This window comes from Clupea harengus, chromosome 18, assembly GCF_900700415.2.
Source record: "Clupea harengus chromosome 18, Ch_v2.0.2, whole genome shotgun sequence".
Taxonomy (NCBI): Eukaryota; Metazoa; Chordata; class Actinopteri; order Clupeiformes; family Clupeidae; genus Clupea; species Clupea harengus.
The window spans coordinates 13,183,294-13,195,793 of record NC_045169.1 but is presented as its reverse complement, the minus strand read 5'-3'; the positions used below and the strand labels follow the sequence as shown (position 1 = coordinate 13,195,793).

The 12,500-nt window shown below is 45.0% G+C and overlaps 2 protein-coding genes across 2 annotated transcripts in view; one reads left to right on the top strand and one right to left on the bottom strand.

The window, feature by feature from the left end:
- Positions 1-8,186, bottom strand: part of LOC105904547 (synaptopodin-2) — a 30,584-nt gene extending 22,398 nt beyond the window's left edge. Inside the window, exon 1 of the mRNA XM_042710529.1 lies at positions 7,908-8,186. Within this exon, the coding sequence (XP_042566463.1) occupies positions 7,908-8,117 (210 nt within the window). The 5' untranslated portion in view covers positions 8,118-8,186. The remainder of the gene's footprint in view (positions 1-7,907) is intronic.
- A 1,221-nt stretch (positions 8,187-9,407) lies between these two features.
- sec24d (SEC24 homolog D, COPII coat complex component) overlaps positions 9,408-12,500 on the top strand; it is a 28,234-nt gene continuing 25,141 nt past the window's right edge. The window contains exons 1-3 of the mRNA XM_031584828.2: positions 9,408-9,516; positions 11,557-11,733; positions 12,028-12,112. Of these exons, the coding sequence (XP_031440688.1) occupies positions 11,604-11,733; positions 12,028-12,112 (215 nt within the window). The 5' untranslated portion in view covers positions 9,408-9,516; positions 11,557-11,603. The remainder of the gene's footprint in view (positions 9,517-11,556; positions 11,734-12,027; positions 12,113-12,500) is intronic.

The window sequence follows — 12,500 nt, the reverse complement described above, 5'->3', positions numbered from 1 at the left end:
ATAATGGCAAGCTAAGAGCTAACTCCCATATCAGATCTTTATGAAACAGCATGTAAACAACTCCAGCTCCTGATTTTTACAGCCAGTGAACCCCTGTTCATCCATACCTGTGGCCAATGAAGCGATCATGGAATATCAATAATCTTAGCCATTTTGATGATGACAGAACTAACTGTACATTAGGCTGGGGCAACATCTGAACACTTATTTCTAGGACCTGAAGGTGCTGCTTACTGAGACAGAGTTCAGTATGTCTCCCAGTAAAAAAACGCTTAGTGAAAACTCTATGAGGGATATCTCCCTGTTAGAACTGTCAGTGTTAAATCTGTCTGTGTTGAATCTCTGAGTGTAAGATCTGTCAGTGTTGAATCTCTGAGTGTTAGATCTGTTTGTGTTAACTCTCTGAGGGGAAGATGCACTAACACGTTAGTGCCCATTTTAAGCGTAATGTCGTTGCTACGTGCACCTAAAAATGGCATGGTACGAATGAACCACACATGGCTAAAACCCGTTCTGCCTGAAGCAGGCGCATGGATAATACGTTCTGTCTGATGCAGGCGCATGGAATAGTAAGTTGCATCCAGCATTCATGAGAGGATCGCGGAAAAAGTTGGAGCAAACTGATGGGAGGAAAAGCGCAGGGAGTGACTGATTCGCTAATCCGGTATTCTGTATTCCTTTATTCGCTAATCCGTTATTTGCTATTCTGTTATTCACTATTCCATTATTCACTATTCCATTATTCGCTATTCCATTATTCGCTATTCCATTATTCGTTATTCCGTTATTCGGTATTCAGGTATATGTATGAATACTGTGGGGGGCAGCGCATGTCTGTTTTGTGCCTCTTAAAAGCAGGTATAACCCAGTCGGTGGTAGATGCGCCTCTTAAAAGCAGGTATAATCCCGATGTGTGGTAGATAAGTAAATAGGAGAAACTTCCAGAAACAATGAAATCAGTATCCTCAGGGCCATTTTTTTAGTAGAATTACTGCCCTGTATTATCTCTCTGTTTGATGTACCCTTATTAGCATGTATATCTATTTCCTTATTACTAAACTTTTGATTCCTTTTAATGCTGGTCCATGATTCCATTCAAATGTGCCCATGATTAAATTATACAGTCCAGTTGCAGGCGATGCAAATTACGGTTAGAGGGCAGTGACTTGTTTATTACGTGATCAGCCACAGGTTTACTACACAGCGTGCGCTCTCTGCAGTCTGGCCAAGTCGCTGTTTACGCTGCGCTTTCTAACGTACGTACATCTGCCCCTGTGTCTGAGTCTCAATCTCTGTGGGTTAAATCTCTCCTTGAGAACTCAGTCAGTGTTGAATCTCTGTGTGTTAAATCTCTCCTTGAGAACTCTGCCAGTGTTGAATCTCTGTGTGTTAAATCTCTCCTTGAGAACTCTGCCAGTGTTGAATCTCTGTGTGTTAAATCTCTCCTTGAGAAGTCTGCCAGTGTTGAATCTCTGTTTGTTAAATCTCTCCTTGAGAACTCTGCCAGTCCTCGGTGCTACTGAGGTCTTAAGCGCTGACAGCTGAGGGTCTCTTCTGGAATGTCACAGTGAAGTGGAAACCTTACACACACACAAACACACACAGATGCATTCTTATGGCAGAGATGAGTATGAGAGACCTGTCACTCACACACTCGCGCACACGCATAAACGCATAAACACACACACACACACACACACACACACACACACACATGCATTCCTATCGCAGAGATGAGTATGAGAGACCTGTCACTCACACACACACACACAAACACCCCCACATACACACTCACTTATGGCAGAGATGTGTATAATGTGTGTGAGAGAGCTTCTGAAACATACACACACTGTGGAGATCACAGAGAAATGACACAGCAAATGAAGCACAGCAAATATACTCTCATAGGGTCTCTGGGATGAACACACACACACACACACGCACACACTCACACACACACACACACACACACACACACACACACACACACACACACACACACACACGCGCACACACACACACACACACACACACACACACACACACACACACACACACACACACAAACACACACACAGTGACTTTCAGATGTTGTTTGGCAGACTACAGAAGGAGGAGGACCCTGATCTGCACACCAAATCAGAACCAGCTATGGGCCAGATAAGAGCCCACTCTGGACTATTAGGACCAGATCTTGCGATCGGGAAGCTGATAATTGAGATATCCTGCCGCTCAACTGGTGGAGCAAGGTTCTACCAACGCCATGGTCATGGGTTCAACTGGTGGAGCAAGGTTCTACCAACACCATGGTCATCATGGTCAAGTATTGGCAATTCTGGCAGGGCACACTCCTGGTTTGAATTTTACCTCACTGGGCGCTCGTTCAACGTGTCATGGCAAGGTCAGCTGTCTGTATCTCACCGCCTCACCACAGGGGTGCCTCAAAACTCGGTGATGTACACCGCCTCGTTGGGCCCTATCATCCGCTCGCATGTTTTTTCCTATCACTGCTATGCCAATGCTACACAACTGTATCTGTCTTTCCCTCTTGACGACACCACTGTCTTGGCGCGGATTCCGAACTGTCTCTCTGATATATCCACATGGATGAAGAATCACCACCTTCGGCTGAATCTGGCTAAAACGGAACTGATGGTCTTTCCAGCCAAACAGGCCATCTACCACAACATCAATATCAAAATTGACTCCTTATCTCTTGTTCCAAAACAGCAAGAAATATCTGTGTCATTATTGATGACCAACTGACATTCACTTCCCAAATTGCCTCTGTCTCCCAGTCGTGCCGCTTTGCGCTATACAACATTCGCAAAATCAGGCCGTACCTAACCCAGTATGCCACCCAGCTGCTGGTGCAAACCTTGGTGAGTTCCCGCCTTGACTACTGCAACGCCCTGCTAACAGGCCTGCCGGCACGCATGGTGAAACCACTACAGATGATCCAGAACGCGGCAGTGCGTCTGGTGTTCAACCAACCCAAGAGGGCACACGTCATCCCACTACTCATTGAGCTACACTGGCTGCCTGTAGCTGCTCGCATCAAGTTCAAGTCACTTATGCTTGCCTACAGAGTGATTGCTGGTTCTGCTCCCATCTACTTAAATGCTCTTGTAAGGGCAAATGTTACCGCCAGGATGCTGCGCTCGTTTGGCACTGCCGTCTGTGCAAGTACGGCAATCTAGACTATTCTCATTTGTAGTTCCACGTTGGTGGAACGAGCTGCCTAACACTACCAGAGCAGGGGCGTCCCTCTCTACCTTTAAGAAGCTCTTGAAGACCCAACTCTTCAGAGAGCACTTCCCTTCCTAACTTGCACTTCTACTAGTACTTAACTTGCACTTACAGCAGTTACATTCCTGCACTTTTTTTTCTATTTCTTATGTAAAATAGTATTTATTGTTACACTAGGTCTCTATTGCTCCTAGCTTGACTGTTCTCTCCTTTGTATGTCCCTTTGGACCAAAGCGTCTGCTAAATGACTAAATGTAAACCATAGTCATGGGTTCCTCACCCTGGGAGTGAACAGCACATCATGAAGAGTGAACAGCACGTCATGAAGAGTGAACAGCACATCATGAAGAGTGAACAGCACGTCATGAAGAGTGAACAGCACGTCATGAAGAGTGAACAGCACGTCATGACTAGTAAACAGCACATCGTGAAGAGTGAACAGCATGTCATGTACTGATGGAAGTATAGCACGAGCTGATTAAGAGATCTTAAATACTGTAAGTCTTCCATATTGTAGCAGGTTGTTTCAAGAATAAATATGACTCATTGATGCTCTCCTTTAATGATAAATGTTACCTCTTAAATGCACTTATGATAAACCCCTTGTCCCCAGGGTCCCTGTAGTGATGCAGCCCGTCTCTTTATTTATAGGCTGAGTGTTTAGAGTGGCTCAGCCACTAATGTAATTGCTGCTCAGCGTGAGGGGACTGTTTTCTGTTACAAAGGAGGCCTTTGACACACACACACACACACACACACACACACACACACACGTACACACACACACATACACACACACAGCACAGAGACACACAGCACAGAGACGACCTCTCAAAGATGGCCAGGTTGAGGAGCTCCTCTTAATCACTCGCCTCTATTTAAGGAAACACTCTCGTGGCTATTGACACACAGGTGGTGTTCGGCTAAATCTCATCGGGAGCAGGACAATGGAGGTGTGTTTACAGCAATAAACACAGCAAAATGGAGGAGGGCTTACAGGGATAAGCACGTAAACACTCTTATAAACGTGTGTTTATAACAAAAAACCGGTAAAGTGTTTTTACATGACTGATCTCCTCCTCTCCTGTTAGACTCCATAACAGGTCCTGAGTTCCTCAGTGTACACTCATGAAGTCACTCGCACACTACTACTGACACACGCACACACACACACTGTCACACTACTACTGACACACATCCCAATCTCACCTAGGGTTGCAAAGGGGCAGAACATTTACGGTACATTTTCAAAAACGTTCCATGTCGGGAATTTTGGAAATTTTGCCATTTTTTTTTGCAAAAGTTAGCCTATAACAGGGAACTTAAATGTAGTTGAAAACAAGACTAGGCAAGCCTAGCTCAGCTCAGCTGGACCCTGGATGCAGTTAGTTGGGAATATTGTCTGCCAGAAACGTAAACCTATGGCTTTCTGTTGTTTTTGAATGTCTTTGTCATTACCTAGCATATTGATCACTTGTTACACTGAAGCCATGTTCATTTTAATACCAAGTTTATCTGTATACAGTACGCTAACTTTTTACAGCAGTGAGAGTAGGATGTCTGTATGTCCACACAAAAGTACACCATCACCTCGATTACTGGTGGATGTTGTTCCAAATGAAAGTCTGAAGTCCACTTGTCCAAGAAAGCACGCTGTATCCATTATCGATTGACAACGCAAACAGGTGACTGTACTTATAGTCCCCAGGAACAACATTGTCTAGCTGGCAATTGCCTAACGTTAATAATTCTAGATCTTGCAGCATTATCTTGGTTCAAACAACCCGATTTAATGCAAATTCAGTTGAATTTCAACCCTGCACTGTGCATTCCTCCATCACATGTGCAGTGCATTCCTCCAGGATTCAGAGGAAAAATGATAAAACCACAGGCTTGACAAGCTTAACTAAATGCTTTCATTTTACATTTAGAATGGGACTTTTTGGGGGAGGGATCATAGGGTGTACATTTATTTTATTAAAGTTCTACTCACAAATGGATTAAGTCAAAAATGTAATTTTTTAAATATGTATTATAAATGTTTGCATGCATGTCTGCTTATGACAAAACAAAATGTTGTTTTGTCATGTTTTGTCATGTATGACAAGGTACATACAGTTAGTATAAATAACCCCATAATGTCCAGTTGATTCCCGTATATTCCTGTTAATTCACGTATATTCCTGTTAATTCCCATGGAAAGCTTCCAACTTTGAATTTTCCCGGAATTTTGCAACCCTAATCTCAACCTCTAATTGTTCTGGAGCAGGCAGTGTCTGTCATGCAACCTCTCACTGATCTGAATCTGACTGTTCTTCACACACTGATTTGAATCTGAAAGACCGTCACACACCGATCTGACTGACCATCACACACTGACCTGTGTGACCATCACACACTGATCTGAATCTGTCTGACCATCACACACTGATCTGAATCTGAGAGACTCACACACTGATCTGAATTGGGCAGACCATCATACACTGATCTGAGTGATCATCACATAGTGTCTGTCATCCATCCTTACACTGATCTGAATCCAGGGTTGGGGAGTAACTAGTTACAGGTTTGGGGAGTAACTAGTTACAAGAAATGTAATTGTAACTGAGAAAAAAGGGGTTACATCTGAATATATATATATTTTTGGGTAGAAAGCTATGGGCTGAACTGTGAAAGGCTGAGCCCAACCTGAGCAAGTTACTTGTCCAGCGCTCTATGCCACAACTCAGAGACACCTGCCCATCACATGCACACACCTTGGGCAAGATCTAACCTCCACATCTGGGGCAAGGCAGATACACCTGCCCATCACACCTCCAGACCTGGGGCAAGATCACTCCGCCACACCTGGGGCAAGATCACACCTCCACATCTGGGGCAAGGCAGAGACACCAGCGCATCACACCTTCACACCTGGGGCAAGGCAGAGACACCAGCCCATCACACCTTCACACCTGGGGCAAGGCAGAGACACCAGCCCATCACACCTTCACACCTGGGGCAAGGCAGAGACACCAGCCCATCACACCTCCACACCTGGGGCAAGATCACATCTCCACACCTGGGGCAAGGGCAGAGACACCAGCCCATCACACCTTTACACCTGGGGCAAGATCACACCTCCACAGCTGGGGCAAGGGCAGAGACACCAGCCTGTCCACTGTGCTCTAAGCGTGATATCCTTGAGCTCACCCTAAGCCACTGCACCAAGGTACCCAGGGCTACGGATGAAGGCATGACCAGGACACTTCGTCTCTATTAGCTGTGATGGTCGTAGCATATCGGTGCCCAGTAATGCAGTTGCAGGGTGGGCCTTTAGTTGCTCTGCCTGCATAATCCCCACAGAGACTGCAGATGGAATACACCAGAGAGTAACAGGGTCTGAAACGGCTCAGGGCTGCTCTGAACTAAAGGTCAGCAGCTATTGCAGAGGAACCAGAGGAACTAAAGGACAACAGCTAAAGGACAAGAGGAAAAGGCTCTCAGCACAGCGTCAACAAATTCTAAATGCATTCACCACCTCAAGACACATCATTCAGACACTACCAGTCATTTCCAAAAAATATCCTTTTAGCTTTTCTAACTGAAGATTTAAGCTTTTCCAACTACCCATGAACTGTGTGTGAGGAGGGTAAGACAGATGGAGAGTGGTTATGAGCATGGATCAAGTAGTTGGACAACGTATTTATCTTTGTGATTTTTGTCAATTTCCTTCCAAAAACAAGATCTGACATTTACCAATGCCCCAGCGCAGTCAGCGAATGTTTTTCCATTCCATAAACACGCAGAAGATAGCACTGGCCCAGGTCAAGCTATTCGTCTAAATAACGCAAGCTCCAGCTCGGTGGACTGACCCTGCGGGTGACTGCGCCGTAAGCATTAGTAACCGCGCGTACATCCACGTCCCAACAGCGAGAGATTGTTTAGAAATGTGCGCGAGTGATCACGGAACGCTTATTCTCTGCCCACGAACTCCCCTAGGCTTTACCATATAAGGACGCAGGGGTCCGAGCTGGGAAAGCAGACCGTTAGTGCTAGAAAACTCAGTTTAGACAATAACAACCTCGCCTTTTCGAATCAATTAACTGTCCCAATGACTCATGAGGTAGATACGCCTACTTCCGAATTGACAAGGATAAAGTGTTGTTGAATGTCACCCACTGTAGAACTCGATAAGGTAATACAACCTGTCCAAATATGAAATATGTTGCTATCTCACGCATTGGAGAGTAAGGTAAAGTAAAAGTGTTATAAGTATGTTATTGTAGAAATGTACATAGCCTACCTACTGTATATACTCTTCCCATAAGATCTCATAAACATGTCCTGGTGGTTATATATGAACTCATTTCCTCTTTATTGTCAAAGTGTCGGAGATCTCATACCAGTATTCCACAGGTAATGTATACCTTGATAATATATATATATATATATATATATATATATATATATATATATATATATATATAAACACATCCATACACACACACACCAACTCCTACATAGAAACGGAGAAAGAGAAAAATGTTTTTTTCATCCTCAAATTATGCCATAGTCTGATTGCAATATTATACTAAAATCACTGATAGCAGCAGTCTTCATAAAGTAGCCTATTATTATTATTACTACTATTATTTGTATTATTATCATTACTTTACCTGGTCGACTTGTATGGGGTGGTGCGCCTCTCCCTCGCACTGCCGGAGGCTGAAGCCCCAGGGCGCGCCCCCGCGTACCGTCAGGCAGAAGTAATCCCCCGTGCCCATGTTGCCGGAGTTTGCGGCCCGCCAACTGGCATCAAGTCGCGCAGTGCTGAGACTCGAAACTCCTCGCAGAGGCACGAGCAGCGTACTCGAGGAGGCTTGCATCCCAGCGATTCATACCAGCGGTCCGGTGGGTCCGTCCCGCTCCGACGTCACCGAGAGGCACCACCCAAATAAGTCCATCTACAGAAGAAAACGAAACACACTCTCACACACATTCTCTCTCTCACACACACACTCTTACACACATTCTCTCTCTCTCTCTCTCTTTAACCCCCCTCTCTCTCACACACACATTCTCTATCTCACACACACAGTATCTCTCACTCTCTCTCTCTCTCTCTCTCTCTCTCACACACACACACACACACACACACATACAGAGAGAGAGAGATTGGAAAGAAGCCAAACGGTGCGTAGTGTGGTACCCATGCGCGGACAGGCCTATAACACCGACTTGTTCCTCTACTCCTCACCTGTTGCTCATGTTCAGCTGCATGTCTTCAGCCAAGGGGAAGTAATGACTGCACTTAGGGAAAGTCTTCCGTTCAAATGGAGGGAATCTCCTTAATTAGACAACGCACAAAGACAACGAGATTGGAAGCATTTTCAAAGTTTGCATCTTAAGCAAACATTCGCTATTTTAGATTGTTACATGCTTATTCTCCAGAACCTTCTGATCGTGTCTGCACAGTTCAAGTTCAAGTTCAAGTTCAAGTTCAGATAATTCAGTTCGTCATTGTCCAGGCTATTTGAAGGCGTAATGCCTATCACACTGTAAAATACCATGAATTAGCATAGGCTAGAGACGAATGCTGAGTAATTATTATAAACTGTATGTGTGGTTTTAATTCATTGAAACTGAAATCATAAAGCAGTATCCGTAAATGAACCATATGTCGATGGCGTTGGTGTTGCTATACAGAGACTAATGCGCATGTCTTTAACATGGCCCTGATCAGTTACTTTCGTATCAGCATATTTTTGCTTTTACTGTTTACAACCAAAACATTCTTTAAACATGTCAGCCAGATTTTTTTCAACCACTGTTTTTTTTTTTATTGTCAATGACGTTGTGCAATAGCATATACTAGAGGACTGGGACAGGCTCGCCTTTATCACTGATAAACATAGGCCTACACATATACAATTAGGCTAACTTAAGATTTTAAAACGAGCTTAAAGGGCGTATTTAGAACATTAGGCTGCAAAATTAGGTAAGTGGTTGGTATGGCCCATAGACTGTTTCATTTACGTCTGTTCGGACCAGTAGAAACACGTAGCAGCAACATCTGTCTGTCTGTCTGGGTAGACTGCTGTCTGCGCTGCGCACTACGGCCTCTGCTGCTGACGTGTAGTGTCTCCCCTCAAACACGCATGCGCGGCAGCCGGAGCAGTACGCTGTGCTCTTCGCACTGGACCCGGTGGAGTTTGACGTGGCATTCTACGTGCACTTTCAGGATTGATACCGAAGCGGCCGCTGCCCATTCTCCCTACTACTTTGGTAAATAATAACACTTTCTTAAACTAAGACAACTGCATTAAATTATGCGTGTTTTCAGTTTTTATAGAGAGATTTCTGAATGTTTTCCGTAGGATTAATCGTGGCGGAAAAGTTAAACACCTTGGCTATTTCCGTGTAGTGAGACAGTAGCCGCATCCTCCTTAAAGCTGTCTGTTGGTGAAGTTTTGCATGTTGTTGTCCTGTCATGATGTCGGCTATGCGTTTTACTACAAAACCAGATTCAGTATCTTGCTTTTCCGTGACTAAAAATGTCTGTATGTAACGTTTGACTCATTTGTTGATGGTGATGCAATTTCGGTCTCATAACGGTCTTTGACGTGGCATATGGGGCAGATGCTGGGCAATGCAAAAGGCATAACTATCTCAGGGTGCCATTTAAAGTCAAACACCGATTTCTCATCTGAGTACGCCGAGTACATCTGCTCAGGCAGTAGGGCATGTCATTAGTGTGGTACTGTAGTCGCTGATAAGGACCGGTTGTCATCAGCGGCCTGAACCGATATGTGTTGGGCAGTCACGTTAATTCAGCACTGTGCATCAAAGTACAATAACACAACTCCTACTCAGAGTAACGCTACACTTCTGTTGTTCCGATCGCTACTCCAACGTACGGAGTGCTGGTTGCCTACAGTAATACATAAAACAGAAGAAATCACTGAGTGGTTGGATAAGCTGGCTGTCACACCTAGGCCTATTGCTTTGCTTACTGCTGTTACCTGCTAACGCAGGAATTCTTTTGGAGCCCATGTGTGAAAAGTGAGTTGTAATGGCAAACTCTGGATTAGTGTCCAAATACTGTCAACGTTTTGTAGAGTTGAAGACTTTAGTTTTTACACCAAACTGTGTTCTTGAGGTGGTGTGTGTGTGTGTGTGTGTGTGTGTGTGTGTGTATACACACAGGCTGAGGCTGTGTGTTTCCTTACCCAGCGGCTGATTGTGTTATCAGTAATGGCTCTTATCGCCTTATAGTTTGATACCAAAGGTCCCGTTTCCACGTGTTACTGAGAGTGAGTTTAGAAACAGATTTCTTCATATTTATCTTTTTCTATCTAGAGATGTAACACACACACACACACACACACACACACACACACGCCTAAAAGTAGGTATCTCCTACAAACTCAAGTTGGCATCAACCTCAGTGAAACTCACCTTAAATGAACTCTACATGCACCCCCCCACACACAGACATAATGTAACCCCCCCCCCCACACACACACACACACAGACATAATGCATAAACATAATACTAAACTAATAAAATACTAATACAAACTATACAAATACTAATACAAACTATACTAAACTAATCAAATACTGGTACAAACTATACTAAACTAATCAAATACTGGTACAAACTATACTAAACTAATACAAATACTGAACTAACTGCAGAGACCCTAGACCAGCTACAGATGTTTCCAGTGGAGGTAGCTAGCTGCACTCAGTGCATTGAAGTATGACCTTCAGGAGAACATCTGTTCTCTGCTTAGTGCAGATGGTCATATAAACATGCTGGGCTGTAATGATAGATACAACATCAGGGCCACTTCAGGACCATATCAGGGCCACATCAGGAGCACATCAGGACCACATCAGGGTCATATCAGGACACATCAGGAGCACATCAGGACATGTTAGGGTCATTTCAGGACATATCAGGGCCACATCAGGGTCATATCAGGACACATCAGGGTCATATCAGGACACATCAGGGTCATATCAGGCCCTATGCGAGACTCTTCAGGACCACATTAGGGTTATATCAGAGTTACATCAGGGCCACATCAGGGTCATATCAGGGTCATATCAGGACATATCAGGACACATCAGGGCCACATCAGGGTCATTTCAGGGTCACATCAGCACCACATCAGGGTCATATCAGGGTCACATCAGGGTCACATCAGGGTCACATCAGGGTCATGCGTGTGTGTGTGTGTGCGCGTGCATGCGTGCGTGCGGGCGCGCATGTGTTGTTGCCATGTCCTGACGTGTCTCTGTGTGTCCTCTCTACAGGTCTTTGGCGGGTTGCCAGATTGGCATGAGAAGAATCTCCTGACAGGATGAGCCAGCAGGGATATGTTGCTGCCCCTCCCTACTCCCAGGCACAGCCCGGAATGGGGGGGTACCCAAGTGGGTATGGGGGACCCCCCCCTCAGCCCATGTACGGACACTATGGAGCCCCTCCCACAGGTAAAGCCACAACCATGGATGATATTGGGTACTCACAGGTACTCACATTGGGTACTCACATTGGGTACTCACAGGTAACCCCAAAACACCTGGGTGTCCACAGGTAAACGTACCCATAGGTCAGTCTAACACACCTGGGTGTCCACAGGTAAACGTACCCATAGGTCAGTCTAACACACCTGGGTGTCCACAAATGCAAATTATGCAAGTTACGATGATGAGTGTGTGTTCTGTACCTTACAGGTCCATACGGTGATCAGTGTATGTCTGTGTGTGTGTGTGTGTACCTTACAGGTGTTGCCAAAGGGCCGGTGGCCACTCCCCCTCCAGTGTCTCAGTACGGGTCACCAATGCAGCAGAACGGAGCTCACCCACAGAGGTACACACACACACATACACACACACACACAGAGCGAGTTACAAACACACACACACACACACACACACACACACACACACACAGAGGTACACACACACACCCACAGAGGTACACACACACACACACACATACACACACACACACACACACACACACAGAGTTACAAACACACACATACACACACACACACACAGAGTTACAAACGGACACACACACACACACACACACACACACACACACACACACACACACACACAGTGGTACACACACACACAAACACAAACACAGAGGTACAAACACACACACAGGTATAAACACTCACACACACACACTCACCCACAGAGGTACACACACAAAACCACACAAACACACACACACACACACACAA